The 20,061-nt window shown below is 36.8% G+C and overlaps 2 protein-coding genes across 4 annotated transcripts; both read right to left on the reverse strand.

Annotated features, from left to right (window-relative positions):
• Positions 1-2,781: 2,781 nt before the first annotated feature.
• EER4 (Transcription initiation factor TFIID subunit A) lies at positions 2,782-7,530 on the reverse strand. Of its 2 annotated transcripts, XM_089626704.1 has the most exons (9): positions 6,621-7,522; positions 6,084-6,290; positions 5,224-5,754; positions 5,060-5,134; positions 4,680-4,758; positions 4,253-4,311; positions 3,989-4,024; positions 3,641-3,908; positions 2,782-3,176 (listed from the first exon to the last, which is right to left on the reverse strand). In XM_089626704.1, the coding sequence occupies exons 1-8, from the start codon at positions 7,311-7,313 to the stop codon at positions 3,714-3,716; spliced, it is 1,875 nt and encodes a 624-aa protein (XP_089482830.1). In that variant the 5' UTR covers positions 7,314-7,522; the 3' UTR covers positions 2,782-3,176; positions 3,641-3,713. The 2 variants fall into 2 exon arrangements, with proteins under 2 accessions (XP_089482830.1, XP_089482831.1); XM_089626705.1 differs by lacking the exon at positions 2,782-3,176 and having other exon boundaries at positions 3,819-3,908; positions 4,176-4,311; positions 6,621-7,530.
• A 504-nt stretch (positions 7,531-8,034) lies between these two features.
• LOC149385706 (B-block binding subunit of TFIIIC) lies at positions 8,035-17,698 on the reverse strand. Of its 2 annotated transcripts, none has more exons than XM_089625254.1 (17): positions 17,314-17,698; positions 16,316-16,709; positions 16,124-16,198; positions 15,966-16,028; positions 15,046-15,249; positions 14,271-14,846; positions 13,407-14,159; positions 12,832-13,116; positions 12,551-12,706; positions 11,700-12,121; positions 11,025-11,469; positions 10,594-10,917; positions 9,621-10,392; positions 9,466-9,524; positions 8,894-9,346; positions 8,673-8,711; positions 8,035-8,377 (listed from the first exon to the last, which is right to left on the reverse strand). In XM_089625254.1, exons 1-17 carry the CDS (start codon positions 17,664-17,666, stop codon positions 8,189-8,191), a joined length of 5,562 nt encoding a protein of 1,853 aa, XP_089481380.1. In that variant the 5' UTR covers positions 17,667-17,698; the 3' UTR covers positions 8,035-8,188. The 2 variants fall into 2 exon arrangements, with proteins under 2 accessions (XP_089481380.1, XP_089481379.1); XM_089625253.1 differs by having other exon boundaries at positions 9,612-10,392; positions 17,314-17,697.
• Positions 17,699-20,061: the final 2,363 nt, after the last annotated feature.

The raw sequence follows: 20,061 nt of genomic DNA on the forward strand, positions 1-20,061 counted from the left end.
CATTAGAAGCGACTAGTCGCTTCTAATTTCTAGGTCAGATAAAATGGCGTCGTTTTGTAAAAAAAATTAAAAAAAGATGGCTAAAAAAACAACGAGCCAAAAATTTAAGTAGTTTAGATGCGACATCTAAAAGCGACAATAAATGATGAACTTATTTAAAGTTTTGTAAATATATAATAATTATAAACCTTTGTAAATAATTGAATTAGTATTGAGTTCTAGTTTGTAATCCTCAACTTTAGTCAGAGCCGGCCCTGACTATGGGCGAGCAAAGCTGGTGCCTAGGGCCTCCGATTGGGCATGGCCCCAAAATTTTATATTTTTAATTTTTTTTCTTTTATATTTAAATTTTTTCTATCATCGAAGGGGTCCCAAAATATGAATTCGCTTAGGGCTCCTAATGAATTCGGGTGAGTTTGGACCGGCCCTGACTTTAGTCATATTCGTACATATTAAACAAAACTATTATTTAAATACAATTAAAATTCGTACAAATTAAATAAAAATTGCGAAGCAAGACTGAGTAAATAATTCGAATCCGGCGAAGAAGAAGCCCAATTTTACACGGAAACTTAAGCCACTCCTCTTTCTAGCTGTACGTCAAATCTACCAAAAACATTTTAATCGTTAGTATATTATACGTCAAATTGGATTCAAGCATGGCCACCTCAGTGAGAAGACCTCACACTAGTAAAGCTTTTTGTAATTGTACCTTTTACAAAGCCATGAACTCGGGATTTTAAAATCATTTTCAGTAATCAGTTGAACAATATAGCCCTAAATCGAAAAAGAGTAACGAAATTCATATATTTCAAGAGATAGTGATGACTATTGACAGTCGATTGTTACCACTTTCCTCTGGCCGCGTTCTCGACGATTCAGAGATTGTTGTTTGTTTTTTTCATTTTTAAATAAATTACGTACATAACACGAATAAATAAAGGTAAAATGCAGTTTATAGATAAATATTATAGTCAACGTTAATATAAAAAAAATATAAAAAAAAAGTAAACTAAAAGATGATTCAGACCTTAATTATTGTCACATAAGCCATTTAGCTATATCCCTAAAAATTGTCAAACGTAAATTAGATCCAAAATCACATGTTTAAAGTTGTCTAATTAGTTACAAATCTCTATATATAAACCACAAACATCCATTCATATATATATATATATATATATATATATATATATATATATATATATACTTATACTTCATTTATTCCGAAAGCAAAACGACTTATATATATATATATATATATATATATATATATATATATATTTCATTATTTTTCATATATATACGCATAAACATATATATATATATATATATACACACACACACTATATACACCAAACATTAAAAAATAAAAAATAAAAAATAAAAAATAAACTTGGATTAGAAAAAGTCCGTAACAAAACTTCATAAATACTTTAAAATTGTGGGGTTTCACATGATTGGATTGATTAAATTTTTAGTTATAAAAGCAATACGTACTCTTCACAACTTGATGAAAACTTGGAACATGATTTTATATTATTAGAATGTTAGGCAACAATAAAGTGTTAAGGCCGAGTTCCTCCACCGTGTTGGGTTGCCACCCACCTTAGTATGATATTGTCCGTTTTGGACTCAAGCCCGCACGGATTTGTTTTTTGGTTTCCTTCCCAAAAGGCCCTCATACTAGTGTAGTTAGGTGGGTCTTTTATATCCAATGCATTATTTGCATTCACTTCCGATGTGGGACTTTGGTTTGCATCCCAACAATCCTTCCCCCAAACCAAGGACCACATACACATGTCATTCCCTCAAGCGAAATCATCTTGTACTGCCGTTTGGACGCTAACGGGACCCGCCGCCTGACCGGCATCATTGTCAGGAAGACTTTCGACACAAGGCACACCATCGCGAGATCACCACACAGAGGGATTCTCCTTCCACATCGCAAGCCCAACCCAAACTCCCAATCTCCTGAACCATCGGCTCTGATACCATTTGTTAGAGCCGAGTTCCTCCACCGTGTTGGACTGGCCACCCACCTTAGTATGATATTGTCCGTTTTGGGTCCAAGCCCGCACGGATTTGTTTTTTGGTTTCCTTCTCAAAAGGCCTCATACTAGTGTAGTTAGGTGGATCTCTTATATCCAATGCATTCTTTGCATTCACTTCCGATGTGGGACTTTAGTTTTGGTTTGCATCCCAACATAAAGAAGAATTAATAAAGCCATGAGGATATAGCAACTCATCCGTACAATAATTGATCAAATTTAACATAACCACTAGCTAATTTTACTTGGACACGAGACCAAAAAACAAAAACAAAAACAAAAACAAAAAAAAAAAGAGGCTAATTACTGGATAATCATTTTGCTGCAAAATTTTGAACCAGAAAGGTGGCTAGTAGCCTAGTACTACTTTAAAACATATTGTCCTGAGGCTGACTGAAGAACATCTGAGAGAGACTAAACAAAACATGATCAACAATTTTGTAGCTTTGTTTACACTTTAGACCAATTTAACTTTTTAACCCTACTCACCTACATATTCTATAGAATCACCAAATAAATTCTTTTTAATCACCAAATAAACACACCTTCAGTAAAATATACATATAACATATACACACACATATATATACCATTAAAATATTATTTATTTTTTCTCTAAATTTAATACTGCTGTCAGGAGTGAGAGATTTATGCAGTATTTTATGAGGATTTCATAATAAACAACCATTTTTCAGGAGAAGAAGAATTATCTCTGAAAAGTACTATTAGATAGATGATAATAAAAACAGTGTTAAAATAGACGTGCTTTTATTCGAGTTCATTTCCCATCAAAGTTCATCTGATATTATTTGTCCAATAAATTAGATTACAAGGCCCACCTAAGAAAAGCTCTAGTGTAGCTCAGCTAAACGCCCTTTTAAGAACCTATTGGGACTTGGGCCAATTCAATGAGCAAAAAAAAAAAAAAAAAGAAAAAAAGTAAAGACCTAATTGCTATTTGCCTTCCCAAAAAAGTAAAGACCTGGTGTGCCAGGTTTTCTCAAACACAGTTCTAATCTCACATCTTAAAATACTTTCCAAAAAAACATAGTAATTACAGCTTATGTCTTCTTCAATCCAAATAAAAAGCCAATGTCTTCAATTATTGGGCCAGGAAACCAGAACCTGCATGCAAAAACCAGTTATAAGGCATTAGAATTTGTAACACCAACACAACACCACTGTTCAACACGTTATATTTTCCAAGACTACTTTTCCAGCCAGTGACGGAGCCAGAAAAGTCCATCAGGGGGGGCTAATTTGAAAAAAAAAATTCAGGGGGGGCTTGATTGTAAAAAATTTATAAACATTGGGCCAAAAGTATAAATTTTCAAGGGGAAAAAATGTAATTTTTTTTTAAAATGGGCAAAAAGTGCAAAAAACAAAATTGAGGGGGGGCTTGCCTTAACTGGCTCCGTCACTGTTTCCAGCCCAACTATAGTAGAATAAAATTAGAAATTGAAAATTATAAACATGGAACGTTACGAACATAAAGCAAGACATACATTGGACATTAAGGGACGTTACTTCTAATCTTAAAAACAAGGCGATGAATGTTGAATTTGACGGTTCGGGAATATATTACTAACCAATGAGGATGAGGCACTGCATTTGTTATTAAACGGCAAGACCGTCACGAAAATTGTGAGATCCGTGCGGGGACTAAAACCGAGTAATTTGCTGAAGCATTTGCGGACCCGGTGACTGCGAAACCAACTGCTCTGAACTCATCGAAGGTTTTACCATGTGGTTGGCGGGACTGGGTCCCACTGGGTTTCCAACGTTCCCTTGTCGGATCATCTCTTTTCGGTTAGCTGTGTTCGATTCGGGCTGCGTGGATTCCCTGACCATTCGTATCTGATGACAAAATTAGTGATTGGGTTAGGAAAGCTTCCAGTTTCGATGCAAGCCTTAAACTAAGAAAATTCATCACTTACCATATCCAACCGCTTCTTATGAAGATCATTTGACAACTGCATGTCCACAATCAACAGGTGTTATAAGTTTTTAATTGTGTTTAATAATAGACAATAACGAACACATTCAGAAAGTAATACATGCCAATTTGATATCAACATACCCTTCAATATAAGATTATCAATATGCTATGGAGATATAAATCACCTAATCCTTTTCTTTTATAAGAAATGAAACATCACTTCTGTATTCTAAAATCTTGACACAACATGTGTAGTACTCACAGATCTGTTGTTGGACTTTTGATCTTCAAATCCCGGAACTGTCATATGCCAACTTTTTTCTGCACATTTAATTGGATAACGTAAGTACCCAAATCTTTTATAATAAAAAAAAATACAACATAAAAAATAATTATCAATTGCCACGCTTCCAATATGAAATCTTATAGCAAGAAGTCGCAGCAAAAATTACAACACACGAAATTCTAGCTTTTTTTAGTTGTCATTTTTATTGTTATTATTCTCTCTGCTGGAAACTATCCCATCGTTTTCTCTCTTTCTAAAAGAAGAAATCATAAATTGCTAGCTGACCAACAATCATTGCAATAATTTATGTTCGGAGAGGAATGTTTTGTTCTTAGAGATGAATACCAGTCAAATTATTATTAAACAATGCAACCAAGAGTTGCAACAATGATGAACCACAAACCTAGGTGTAGCAATATATCTTTGGACTCTAAAGTTGAAGATTTTCGATGCTTCGCCAAGCTGCATGCCCATGATGTTACCTACATATACAAGGGTAAATTCTGATCTGAATACTGAACTTCACAACATAAGGAGAAAAATGAATTTAACGTGTATGCGTACTGATTAAAAGGCAACAAAGAGTAAATCATGCAATAATGAATAGCCAGCTATAATACACCACGAGATTCTTCATGGAAAATAAAGGATAATTACACGACTCCAAAGGATCAGAGGTAAAGCTTCGCAGAGATAATTCAACAGTCCGGATTTATAAAGCACATGCATACGTTATCTTAGGATATTAAAGTCTGGAAAGCAAGAAATGGTGTCAATTCTTACACTATCAATGAAGTCATCAGCAAACTCCAGCAATATTTCTTGAAGTGCAGGTTCCAGTGTAACATTTGGATCTATCTGCCATGCAAATGATTACACCCGTGATTAATTAATCTCCAAGAAAAACTCGAAAGCTATAAATTTATTTGGGTATAAGCGAGAAATACCTGAGAGGCTAAATCCTGAACCTTTCTCTTCCCAAGAATCTGATTGGTCGCCTCTGTTCCTTGGCTGGAACTCCCACCCGGTGTAGTTGCTCCAGAAGCAGTAGCGTCAGGCTGAGAGCCCGTTAAACTGAGAGACTTTTGGCCCGAAGGCCCATGAAGCCTCGGTGATTGTTGCTGCTGCATAAGCATCGGAGACTGTTGATGCGACTGTTGTGGCTGTTGCTGCTGTTGATGGAGCTGAGGATGGCTCATCTGCGGCTGCTGCTGAACGATCTGGGACAGCTGTTGTGGGACACCCATTGAATTCTGATGCAGCTGAGAGTTTGTCGCCAAATGCTGCTGCAAGAGAGCCTGTTGCTGCCTCTGGAGACGGTAGGAAGGAGAAGCGGGACCTGATATTGATGGAATTTGCTTCATCCATTGATGTTGTGCCATCGGGTTTTGCATCAAAGCTTGCTGCCCGTTTTGAGACAACCCCGCTAGCTGCTGGTTCATGAACGTAAGGGATGATGACCTAGATAAGCTTTGAACCTGGTAATCATTGATTTTATGGTAAATGTGAGATTGTGAATAATGAGTTGCAGATTAAAACTCATATTAAGCTCCTCAAAGTGGATAAGCTAGCACATAAACCTAGCTTCAAATCTTCAAGTGCCGAAATTATTGTTGGCTGAATGCCAACCCACGCATAAGAACGGAATATAAAATTGCGTGTCCTAACATAAGATTTTCTATTTTTATGACAAGCTATAGCAAATAAAACTAATGCATGAATAAACGCTACTTATCAGAAGAAGAATCAAATGTAAACGTTTTGGAAAAATAAAGCAACACCGGGAGTGACCCAGGAGACTGTATACCTGTGGTGAAGTAAGTGAGCTTGCTTGCTGCAATTGCTGTCTTATCTGGCTCTGATTCATTCTTTGCTGAGCAAAAGATGGGAGAGCTCCGCTGCCTCTCAGTTGCGAACTCAACCCCATCATTCCCATCGCTTGCATTCCTTGCAACGGTTGCCCAGCCGAATTATGGAATTGAGATCCTTGTACCATTCCAGCTTTTTGCCTTGGCTGCACCAACAGAAACTTCCTTAGGCTAGTAAATAATCTGAAATCGGAATTTAAAAACTAAAAACATTAACGATGTAACTACCTAGACTTGAACAAGACAAAACTTATTACTTACATGAATGCAATCAAAGGATACCCATTTATTGAAAATCCCAACTCTACACAAAGATTCGAAACCGTTTTAAACAAGCTTCGGTCAGCATTCCAAAGATCCACTATTTTATAATCATCACAAACGTAAACCAATCACATTCTTCGAAATTCACATACAATACAAACCACCATCAATCTAAGCTAAAAACACGGTTAAACCAATCTAGTTGTCCATACCGAGGCCAAAATCTGGTTCTGCAAATTGAACTGAACCGAGCTCGCTCCGGACATCACTGGCAAGTGCCCGCTCTGCCCGATCAGAGCCGCCGATCGCGCCAAATTCTGCTGATTCTGACCCCCCTGGCTCTGCTGCTGTGGATTCAGATTCTGAATCTGATTCTGTTGTTGTTGTTGTTGTTGCTGCATTGCCGCCGAGGGTCCGCCGAAACTCATCTGTCCATACAATCCCGCCGCCGCCTGCTGCCGCATCACGCCGAATGGCTGTTGCTGGTTCTGATTCTGCTGCATTTGGCTCATCCTCGAGATCGACGGCGATCGCTGGAGACTCTGCTGGTAATTGGCCAAGGCGTTGGCCGAGATTCCGGCGGAGTTCTGAGCGAGCTGCTGGGACTGGTTCTTCGAATGGTAGTCCAGTCCGACGGCGGCGATTTGCTGCTGAGACTGCGCGATCGGCGGAAGCGACGACGGAGGGGACGAGATTTGCGGAGACTGAGCGAGCGCGGAGGGTGAGGAAGCGATCGAGGAGACCAGGCCGTTCGCGGCGGGGTTTTGGTGGCTCTGCCCGATCATTGTGGCCGCGATCGCTGGCTGAGTCACAGTTGACGGAGTTTGATGGTCGATCATGACGTTAGGGTTTGCCGGAGAAGGCTGTTGGAGGGGATTGGGCGACGAAACTACGTTCTCCGCCATGGTAATCGCTTTTCGGTTTCTGAATTGGGAATTCGGAGAGAGGCTCGGGGGTTTCTGAATTGGGAAAAAGAAAGCTCTGTTGATTTCAGAGATTAGAGAGAGAGAGAGAGAAGAATTAAAGAAATAAAGGACGATAAGGAGGGTGAATCTGAGCCGTCCACGTCAGCTGGATTCAGTAAGACCGGCTAGTCAACCTATGATTTTGAGAGGATCTAGAATCGTTGATCTCACCAGTTGTGAACTTGGTGGTGGTTTAGCGGGTGATGATTGACTGGGTATTATAGAAAAAAAGGATAATAATAATAAAGCGGAAAAAAGAGTGATATCCTATATTTTATGGGTGTTGGTGGTGAGGTTCTTTGTTTGTGGCTAAGGAAGCAAAAAGTCCATTTGATGCTTTAGCTTCCTCGTTCCAGACATATCTTGCTCAACCCCATTACTTCTCATTTTGCAATATTTATCACGTCGTAAATTAGTACTATACTAGTCGAGAATTATGTGAAGTGGGATACAATTCATTCTTAGTTCTTTGTCTTATGTTTAGTAAGCTAAGATAAGTTTTCAGGGGCATTAAAAACTGCTTGAATCCACAGTGACAACGCCAAAAAAGCAAGAATTTTTGTCCCTTGAGAGATCTTTTGGTATGTTATATTGAATTGAGATGAGTTACGTGTGGATCATAAAGGAATTTCATTGACAAATTCAATACTGAGATGGGGCATTTAGCAACATGATCTAAATACATTAAATTAAATAATTTCATTCCTATAAGATTGTACGTTTATATACAGCAAAAGCAGTGGTTAGACAACATGTGACTGCAAAAACTTTGTGATGTAATGTGGCATAAATAAAACAAGCTAATAAGAGCTTCTCTACAGTAGGGAAGTACTCAGAGGATTTGCAAAGTAGTGTTCACGGCAGACCAATTTCGGTTTGCAAAAACTACTGCTGCTGAAAAGTGAGCCCAGAATTGAAGGAGGCGTGTTTGAAGTAGCTTGGTGCATTTTCTTCACGTGTATGTGTTTATCCAAAACCATTAATTCCAACAGCTTTCTACAGCTCTGCAAACACATTCGAAACTAGTATCAGCACGGATTGATTCACAAGTCCATAGACTTGAATTTCTGACATATTTATCCAGAAAAATGTCTACAGTATCAAGTTTGCCTAGTTACTGCTCTTTAAAATGATTGGTTAAATACAAGGAAAACATGAGAGTTATGGGACGCTTTTACTTTCTCAATAGATTTTAATTTATAGTAGAGATATATTAAATCGCTGTGTTACTAAAAATACGGAACAATTAAAACAATCGATCCTTGAAACAAACGAGAACGGAATAACTAAATGCCATACCTGGGGGCTCAACACGTCCATCCGAGTAGCAATGTCGTCCTAAAATAAATAAATAAAAGAGAAAGAAAAGGTGAGAAGACATTAAACTACAACTTGAAACAATATACCAAAAAGGATGAACATTATAACTTCCCTTTAACAAAGGAACTTTTGCCTTCCATTAACCATGAGGTCCATGATATAATTCTCATGCAAGAAAGAAAAGAAAAAGAAAAAATTACCTCCAAAATCCCTGGATTTTGCATCACAGTGCCAAGTACGCGTCTACTTAATCCTTTGTAGATGGGCATGTTGACTGTTCCATCTCCATTAATCCATGGAAGTATTGGCACACCTAAATTAGATGAAAATAAATATTCATCGTCCTTCATGCTTCTCTCGAAGCAATCTTCCTGTGGATTACTAGATTGATTTCCGCTAGACGACTCAGTGACCTCTTCAGGAAAATTCAAAACAGACACTCTATGCACCGCATCGACATCCTTATCACGCTCTAAATGAGCACTGCCAGAGTCGGGATTCTGTGTACGGAGCGAAAATTGGTTGTTCTGCTCTTTCAGGGTCTTTTCCCAGGAAGATGCATTGGGGTCTTGACATATATCGGTATCGGATGTCAGAAAGTACTTGCAGCGAAATGAAGCGTCGACAATGTGAACAGAGTCAAACCCGTTAACCTGCCAGAGGGGTACAAAAGTGTAGGTAAGACAGTGGTGGTTGTCTTTATTTTTGGTTCAAAGCTGTAGGCAATAATCAAGGTTCATATTTTCTGTTGCAATTCATTTCAAGAACTAACCTTTAAAGCCCGTCCAAACGTCTGAAGCACAGAAATGACAAGTTCAGACATTTTTCTACCTGGGAAGGAAAAAGCAAAACTAGATGTCAGATACATTTATTTTCGACAAGTTCATGCACTCGTTTTAGCGGATAAAAAAATCCTACCATCTGAACCTGGAATATTTATGAGTTGCATAACTTCTTCTATGCCCAAACCTTGGTCCCCAGCTTTTCGAATGGCAGCACAAACCGAAGTAAATATGTCAGGTTTGATAAGACTAGATTTCTCTTCATTAAAATGTTTTGGCAGCAAATGTGAAGCATAGCTCGCCATCACTGTCCATGGTGACTCACTGGCGTTCTCAATTAAAGAGATGTTACTAGTCGAATTAGGCGTTTCTTTACCATGGTAGGAATGAGATAAAGTAATAGAATCTGAAGCACTCCCAAATGAATGGTCAATGGACTGTTCACCGGTACAACTCTCATTGGTTTTGAACAAGTTAATAATGTCAGCTGTAGGAACTGATGTCTTACTAATAGCTACCATTATACCCGGAAAACCTTTTTCTCGGCGAGATATTATTTCACCTTCTGCAGCCACCAAGGACTTCAGTTTCTTAGCTTTATCGCTGTCTGGAGATGCAGTGCTGTCAATTTTCCGTTTCAAGCTTCTTGTATCCTCAACCTCTCCAACACCATCATCAGGCAAACATGGAGAGAGAGACAGTTGACCAGATGAAACCAAAGCAAATAGATGAAAAATGTCTCCGCATTGTAAATCAGTACTGAGATCAATCCCGCCTGCAAGATCTGTGTCTCTTTCGTGGAGCCAGTTAGCAAATTTGGCAGCTCTGGTTCCTGAATTAACTGGAAATGGAGACTTAGAAACATTATGCATGAATTCCTGTGAAAGTGAAAATGGCTGATTACCAGTACCGCCCACCTGCAAATCGGGGCATAAACTGATTCAGGATCAAGGTACACATAATTCCCAAACCAAAAAAATTTGCACCAGATTTTCATATATACTTCAGTGTCCTGTGCTGATTTAATTCAATTTTTAACCCAAACCCCATCTGCAAGCACTAGGAAAAAAAAAACAATTTAAGGCTTTCAACAGTGAATATAAGGAAAAACAACTTACCATAAAATCCTTCTCTCTAAGGTAGTTAAAAGCTGCAAAAAGATCATGCTCCGAGTAACATCGTAGGATTTTCGCTAACATATTGGGCACTATTGATGACGTAGAGGTGCTTAAGAAAATAAGCTTAAACAGCTCTAGGGCATTAGATATAGCCACTGAGTTGTACACTTTCCTACTGACTTTAACCTCTTCATTCAGGAGCTTAATAAACCTTTTATGTAACCGGTGAGCCCGTGATCTACGCGAGGAGCTTTTCTGCTGACTTCCATCATTATTTTGAGAATCCCTTAAAGTTGGTGTAACTGCACCAGATTCTGAAATGTCCTGTTTAAAATACCAAACGTTAGAGAAAGGTCACTTAAGAGGTCAAGAGATAAAATAAAAAGAAAAAAATAATAATAATAATAACAATAATTAATGCATGCAATTACTTGTTTCTCAGCAACGATGCTTGGATCTGACCACTCGTCATACGTATATTCATTTCTTTTAGAGACCTCCAGTTTAGCCATTCGTTTGCAATGAAGAACCTCATCAAGGGCAATTTTAATGCTGCCGCTATCAAAATTATCCCATGAATCTCCAGTACCTGTCCCTTGAATATCCTCATTGGCAACAGATACATCATGCGATTTTCCATCCCCTTTCTCAAGCATCCTGCCTTTGGTTCTCTCAAGAAACTTGACATATTGTTCGCTAAGTTCGTTACAGAGCGCCATCACAGCATTTCTGAATTTCAAACTTCTGTTAAGCCATGCCATTCTCTTCTTACAGGTACATGGAGGTGCTGGAAGATCAGAAATTGAAGCCCATTCTGAAAGGTGATTTTTAGATCCAACTACAGCGCGGTGCCTAGCATACTGGGTCACCAATTCCCTGAAAATATTTTTGAATTAAAGTAGGGGAAATTAGTCACGTTTTTAATTTAAAAAATATGCTGGTCAACTTATAAGTTCACCGGCTGCATCAGAGCTTACACAGCATAGGTAAAAAAATGAGATGAGTCACACATGGACCCACCATTGAAAGATCTCTAATCTTCTATTATAATTTTCTAGTGATTCCTGGGATCCCTCTAAGTATGATAATGTCTAGCATGCTTTTACCTATCCGCTTCCTCTGTCCATAAAAATCTTCTTAGGCGTGCTGGTTTCACCCCCGAAAAGTCAGACATACTAATGAAAGAAGGACAAGGTTCACCATCATCTTCATTAGGTTCAAGATCTCCCTCATTTTCCACACAATCAGCCTCCAGCAGAGCCTGAACGTCTGTCTCATGTTTTTCAGGTGTGACTTTAGGTTCACCTGGTGTGGATGTGTCCACGGTACCAGTAAATTCGGAAAGCCTCTCTTCATCCACGTCTCCAGTTAACTCGTCAACTTTTCTCAACTTTGCCGACCTTACTTCAGGAGATTTCCCTCCTCTACGCTTAGATGAAATGCGGTTACTCTTTAATGTTTGAAAGCCCCCACTTTCTTCCGTAAATTTGTACCGTGATTGGCACTTGTCATGATACACACGAAGCACCTACGAGAAACGGGGTGAAGATATAAAAAGTATCATAAGAAATGGTATGCAAAAAGAGATGACTTCATATGGAGCGGTATGCGAATATATGTATGTATATGTATATATGATTATTTATATATATATATATATATGTGTGTGTGTGTGTGTGTGTGTGTGCGCGCGCGCGTATATACCAATAAATGCTAATAATATCTACTCTTTGTCACACAACTTCTTTGAAACCTTTTATTTGGAGAAAACCTCAGTTTAGGGTATGTTAGAAATGCACTTTAGTTTAGGAGAAAATCTAAATCTAGGGTATGCACCTTTTCCTATAATAAACTAACTAGCGGCACGATACATTATCAAGCAGCTAATATTAAACGGACCAAAAGAAAACAAAAACACGCATTCATCTAAATAAATATAAACTAAACGATGAATCACCTGTTCCAAGGATAAATTGAGATCCTTCGCTATCTTGCCACAGTCTTTAAAAGAAAGCTTCATATTTCGATCGTCCTTCATGATACGCTTTATGAGCTGAGCCCTCTGATCAGCTGTCATAACTCGAACAGAGGCCCACGACCGGAAAATGAACAGCTAAGGGAAACGAATAACAGAAGACAGTGAGATAACACAGAGGTGGACAACTGAAGCCTTTTGTTGGGTAAAAAGAAAAATAAAATAAAATACAAACTTATGTTATAATACACTGCAGCGCATACCTCATGAACAGAAGATCCGGGGAATGCATGTAAAGCAGCTCTTGGATCAGCAGTTGCATAACAGTATTCCAACGTCTCCCAGTACTCGTCAACGGCTTTTCTATTTGAGAGGACAAAATCATGTCTTATTCGAGGGCGAAAATCAAGCGGTCTAAAATTCAAGGACATTGCATCTTTTGATACTGGTTCTTCAATATATGGCCTCAACTCCAGTGCATTTGTAGGTGTTGCCTGTAAGAGTTCAGATCCATCTCCTGGACATTGATGACTTACCATCCGGATCAACTGCATTAGTAATTCTTTGTTAAGGCATCACTTCATATTCAAATTAGGAAAATATGTGGAAATGATTATTATGTAAAGATACGTGGGACAAGGAGGTCAGTTGAGGCCTAGCCTGTAATCCTACTAAATTCACAGAAATCAAAGATTTTTATAGGGAACGAACCAAAAATACAACCAGTTTAGCCTCAAGCGTCTTAAGATACAGAATGCTAAAACCCAGGAAAGCCTTCTTTACTAATAGGCTACGCATGAAAAGACAATATGATACAAAATCAACAAATTACCTATACCTTTAGCCTTCTTAAAATTTCGACAACCAATGAGAGCCTTCTTGTTGCAAGAGTATCCATCAGAGATTTGTACTCATGATCAGGAAGATCACAGAGACGCAATCTGCGCCTGCACTTCTCAATCAAATCATTAAACTTTTGACCAGATCCCACAACTTGTAAGAAGAGCTCGATTGGAATGGCCTTAACCGTTGCATCTAGAGAAAACAATGTGCTATCCTTTTGAAAATTGCTTAGCTTGTGTACGCCTAATTCAGATGACAAAGTTTCATTGGAATTTCCTGAACCATAAACATTCTCCCACAAAAAACCATGTAGCAGCTTCGCGCGAATCATCTTTGCCAAAATAAAGCCATTAGCTCGCCTGGCTTCATATCTAATTGCTTGATCATTTGATATGGTATTGACCCCAGTTCTATCCACATCTTTCAGTACAGGAACAGAATCACTATTCTTCGGTCGAGCTGAGCACTGGCCACGAATTAGAATCTCAAAAGACCTCAGTCGATCATGAATTTCAGACACCAGCTCAGGAGACAAGCTTATAGAAGGGTGCAGTACCACCTGAATGCTTCGGCTGCTACCATATTTTGTGACAAATGGAATATTGATATCTACGCATTTGCACTGCCCTTGTTCCTGAAGTTCTATCAAGATTCGAATGATAGTTTTCTTGTCTGTTGTTGTTCCTTTGTCTTTTTCTAAACTCTCCAGCCACTTTTGCAGCTCAACTCTAATGATAAACTTCTCATCCTAGATAAACATGGGAAGGAAAAAAAAACATAAATCATTAAAGCATTAAATCAGAATTATTATACAGTCTCAAGCAAACAAATTCATAACATAATGTGTCATGAGATAAACCTGCAACCGTTCAAGTATCTTTTTCTTCCTTTGAATGCTCTCCACAGTTATAGGCTTAGATTGTTGCCTCTGATTTGATGTGGAAGTAGCATGCTTCAATGGCAGAGATAGTCCCTTTGATGAACTAGTATTTTCCAGTTCCACATTTGCTAAATCAAGTCCAGGCTCAGTAAAGGTTTCCCTCGATTCAAAGTGCATCTCAGGAGAATTGTTATTCAATAAGTTGTTCTCGGCATCTCTAGGGGGCGGGGATCCAGTTGCGAGATCAGAATTAATTTCCTTATCATTCATCTTTCCATCGCTAGCAATATCACAAGTCAAAGCTGAAGGCTTCGTAGGCCAGACAAGAGGAGTATCTAAATCGTCAACATCCCTTAGAATTATATCCGCAGCGGGTACATTTGGTGTACTTGAAACTTCCTCGGCTGACTCAGGGTTGTGTTTTCCAGGTGTCCAGACTCGATAGACCAAAGATTTCTTGTGGTTTTCCGCCTGCAGATGCATCCCCACCTTAGAGAACATAGTAACTAGCCGATCATGGTACTTCTTGTTTCCGATTCCGAGGTGCTTGGAAATCTGTTTCATTGGAAATGCAAAAAATTAATGGAATCCGTAGCTGAAATTTTGCAGGCATCACCCACCAATACCTCCAATATTTAATTGAGGAAAATTGTTAGGATCATGGGAATAGAGGAATTATAACAATAAGTAGATGGGTAAGCGCTTGGAAATTATAGTTTACAAGTTATTCAAGACAAGAAACAAGCGAACAAACCTCTAACATGGTCAAGCCCTCCGAACCAGCATCATCAATAATATCATATATTTGATGCTCAATAGGGAGCTCCACAAGCTGATCTCTGAGTTCAAATCTCTTTCCGAACTTCACTGTATCCTCAGCAATGCCATGATTTCCAAGTGATTTGGGTTCAGAATTGTTGCCAGGAAAAGGCTTAAGTAAACGCATGCAGCGTTCAACCTGACCAATGAAACAAACAAAAGCTAGTCACATATTTCTGATTGCACTTCTACATCAGAATAGCCTGTGCAATAAATGCATGACAAAAAGCACCACCATAGTTAGCTAGTCACAAACTTCTAATTGCAGTTCCTACATCAGATGATCATGTGCAACAAATGCATAACAAGCACCACCACAGCTACTCAGTTCTTAAGAAGAGGAAGGGAAAAAATTAAAAGAGACAATTAAGAAGAAAAAAAAAGAGTAACCGAAACGACCACTGCTGTTATAGCAACTTTTTTCAGTTAAGTTTAAAGACATGGACCAAAATTGTTGGTCCTTATATAATCATATAGCTAGGATAAAATAGGATTCAACTCTATTTTCTAAAAAAAAAATATAGGAACAGCTCTTGGTAATATCAACAGGAAACCCTTAAAACACTTGACGTTCTGACAGAGGAGAACTAAACGAGTGGAAAACACTTCTAAATAAAATATTTGTTGGATAATGTGCTCGTAAGTTCAAAAACTGTTACTTCCAATAAAAATTAACAGAAAGTCTGCACTGTAAACAAGATCCTCTAAACTTAAAACAAATCTGAAAGCGGGAAATAAATGGTCAAGTTGACAATTAGAGTGAATAGGGTTACAATTTGAAGAAGAGTATACATAAAAGAAAAATCTGTGGTCAACACACACACACAATTTTATCCATAAGCTAAGTTAAGATACCTTTTCATTCACTCTAGCATCAAACTGAAGCACAATTTCAGAATCTTTCAGCCTTGAAGAAACCTGGCAGCATTAATTGCTTTCAGAACAAATACGCAAAATCAACTCACAAAACACAGCAATAAACAATCGCAAAGATAAATGATAAGAGTTTTTACCTGGTTCCACGCTCTACGCTCAGAAGCAGATCCAACATAACCCAACTCTCGCTTAATATCTGAAACAACAAGAACCTTCAAAACAAATAACATGAAAATAAATCAGAATTGACGATTAGAAATATATAAAAAAATAATAATAATAATAATAATAATAATAATAATTTCCTAGATCTTCCGATTAAGATATACCTTGCCATTTGCCTTTTCAAGTAGATCACAGACAGCCTTCATCTCAGGTAGAAAATCCTTTACCAGCACATCTTTTTTGTCAGACAATCCTTCTTCAATTACAGCCCCTCCTCCGTTCATATTACTGGGGCTCTCGGAAGACCGTTCCTCCTTCGTGATCTGGAATCGCTGTTGACAGCCCAAAAATTTTGCATAACGAGATAGGTACACTAAATTGGTTTGCACACTAGGAATGTATTTCGACTCTCCTTCTTCGCAAGCTTCTTTTGTTTTCACCACCGCAGATTGCTTCACAATCAACCCCTGACATTCGAGGTGCCTCAGCACATAAAACAAGTTTTTTCCTCCCACTCCAAACTCTTTGGCAAGTTGACTTTGTATAATGCCATCTTTTCTGCAAAAAAAAGAAAAACACAATGTTTATACTTTGTCCATAGAGAATTTAAAAAAAGAAAAAAAAACTTCACTAGTAAGTTACTAACTATATCTATAATTATAATCACTTCAAGAACTATCGTCTTGACACATATTGAAAAGTTGAAAAATAACATCCAATTAACAGTACACCGCCGCAAATAACTCCAAAAAATTAGCTTGCCTGATGCTATAAAGCCTCTTTGAGTCGTATGAATTTCAGAGCACAGAACCCTAAAGAATAAATTTCCCAACCTTATACGACTATCTGATCACCATATAGAAGATAAGTTCACAAAATAAAGCATCAACTTCACTATATCAGTAAAGGTAATCACTTCAAAAAAATAATATCGTGACATATATCAAACACATAAAAATTAACATCCAATTACTATCCACCGCTGCAAAAACAACTTCAAAAAGCTAGCTTGCCTAAAGCTATAAAGCAATGCAGAGCACAAAACCCTATCGAATCAGTTTCCCAACCCTAGACGACTATCCGATCACCATATAGAAGACAACTTAACAAAAATCGCAGCAACTTCACTTTCGAAACAACGTAAAAGCAACGAGAAACAAACCGGACAGCGGCGAGTCGCTCGAGAGCGCGGCGCTGCGGCGGAGGAAGGGCGGCATTGGCGGAGCGTGGGTTGTAGAGGCCAAGGAAGCTGTCCCTGAGCTGGTCGTCGGCGGCGACGTTGGCGCCGATTTCCTCGGCTTCGGCGGCGGAAGAAGATGCGACGGCGCGCGGCTCGAAGCGGAGTGAGGGAACGGCGAGGAGGCCGGTCCAGATCGCTTCTTTAAAACCAGGACAGAGGTCGAGGTTCACCGCCGCGAGCGAGGGTTCGAGCGCCGACCAGAGATCACTGAGAGCGACACCGGACTTGCCGCGAGAGCAGATTTCTTCAAGCGCCTGGGAGATCGTGGCGTCCATGGCCTCCGGTACAAAATCAAACCATGAAGAATAGAGCTTTTTAAATGTGTGTTCATGTGTTGTGCTTTTATTTTAGTTATATTCAATTATAGCGAGTAAAAAAAGAATTAATTAATCTTTACACTTACCATCTTGTAATTTGTATACTTTTAATTCTAGTTTACTTCACCAATAAAACTTAAGATTGTATTATCAATAAGTTTTAATTTCGTTTTTTTCTTTCACAAACAAGTATACTTAACCACGAATCTGAAAAATCAATCCCGTATTTGTAAATCGACTAAACAAGTTAAGACGCATAAATTGGTGAAATTGTAAATCGAATCAGACCGATAATCGATATTAAACAGTTTAAATTTTTGTTTTTGTCTAATCCGATTCAATTTCTGTTTATAAGAGCATATGCAATGCATCTCTTTGATGCATATAGAGATGGTACTTAAATGTATCTTCATTTGATTTGAAGAGGCATTCTTCAAATTTGCATCTCCGATGAATAAATGTACTTTAATACTATTCATGATGTTTAAATCTTTTTTAAAATCTCAAGTTTGTTACATTGATAAAATTGACCCCAAATTTAATTTATAATTAGAATTTATACCTAATGTGTATTATATGTATATTCCTCTCATTTTTATACTTTTTTAATTTGAGCTACAATTTTATACATATTGTTTATATTTGAGTTAATGGATTCTAAAAAAACATTAATATGAAGAAAATTAATTTTGTTAAGCAAATTTGAAAAATATAAAAATAGTAATGGGTTAAAACTAAAATTCAAACAAATATAGTGGGAGAGAATGTATTTAAAATATTATTTGAAGAAGATGTAAAAAATATGGTTGCTTGATTTTAATTTTGCTTATTGCTTTACATTATTTGTTCACATTAGATTGATTTCTATAATTGCTTGCTTATCAAGCGATGGTAAATTATCATGTTTTTAATTAAATCATCACTTTTGACTTAGGTTAATAAAAAATTATGGGTGATGATGTAATTGTTAAAATTCTCATTCGCAATACGTGTAGTTGCTTTAATAGAGGATGTTGAGAGGATAATAGTCTGACAATTATATATGTTTGTTATTCACTCGAGAGATTATTTGTGAATTAAATTAGCTCCTATAGAAATAAAATTGTTTGATTTTGTGTCCAAAAACTCCATCTATGTCGATTTAATTTGGTGAAGTAATGGCTCTATGGTCTTTCTCATACTTGGATTCTCATTTTTGTTGGCTTGTTGTCTTCTAATTTTTTAGTAGTAATTTTTTTTCAAAACCCGGATTTTAATTATCTTTGATTCATTATTAGTTAAAGTTAATTAGTTCATTATTATTAGCTAATACTTGAGTCATTGATACTCGTACTTCAATACACTATAATAATATAGCAATACGTATGCTTGTCTAAGTGGAACTATCGCAACAATTTATCACTCATAATATTTTGAGAGAGTATCGCATGACATTAAAGAGAGATTATAGTTCATTAAAAAATGAGGAAATGTCGGCATAAATACTCAATGTTTTCGAAAACATACACTTAAATACCTATTCTTTTTTTTTTTCGTGGCAAAAATACCTAATGTTAGGTTTCAGTTCCACTATTAAATAAATCCGTTAAATCTAACGAAAATCCACATGAAAGCCTCAAATTAAACATGGTTTAATGTTTTTTTCATAAAAATAACTAAAAATTAATACATCATTTTAATAATAATTTTTTTAATTATAAACGACTTCTATATTATAATTAGACATTAATAGTATTATTAAAACGATTTTATATTTATTTATTTATATTATCAAGTATGAAAATATTTTTTTTTTGAAAAATGTTTAATTGATTTTTTAATATAAAAATTTTTTTAGTAATATTATTTATTGCTTGATTATAATATCAAAGTTATTTTTAGTTAATTATTTTGCTATAAATTTTTCGATAAAAATTATTCTACATTCTGTATAATACACATTAATTCAAATTTTTGAATGGTTATTACCGTTTATTTAACAAATTTGATTGATTACGAATAGTTATTTGTGTTGTTATAAAATTTAATAAAAAAATATTTTCAAACATGATTAATATAAATAAATGCATATGAAATCATTTTAATAATACTATTAATGTCTAATTATAACATAAAATTCATTTATAATTAAAAAAAATTATTATTAAAAATGATATTATTAATTTTAAGTTAATTGTTTAAGATAAATGTTAAATCATGTTTAATTTGAGGTTTTATGTGAATTTTCGTTAGATTTAACGGATTTATTTAACTGTGTAATTGAAATCTAACATTAGGTATTTTTGCCGCGAAAAAAAAAAGTATTTAAGTGTATATTTTCGAAAATATTGAGTATTTATGCTGATTTTTCCTC

The sequence above is a fragment of the Urtica dioica genome, chromosome 9 (genome assembly GCF_054948205.1).
Source record: "Urtica dioica subsp. dioica isolate 48M chromosome 9, U.dioica_male_clone48M_v1_H2, whole genome shotgun sequence".
Lineage (NCBI taxonomy): Eukaryota > Viridiplantae > Streptophyta > Magnoliopsida > Rosales > Urticaceae > Urtica > Urtica dioica.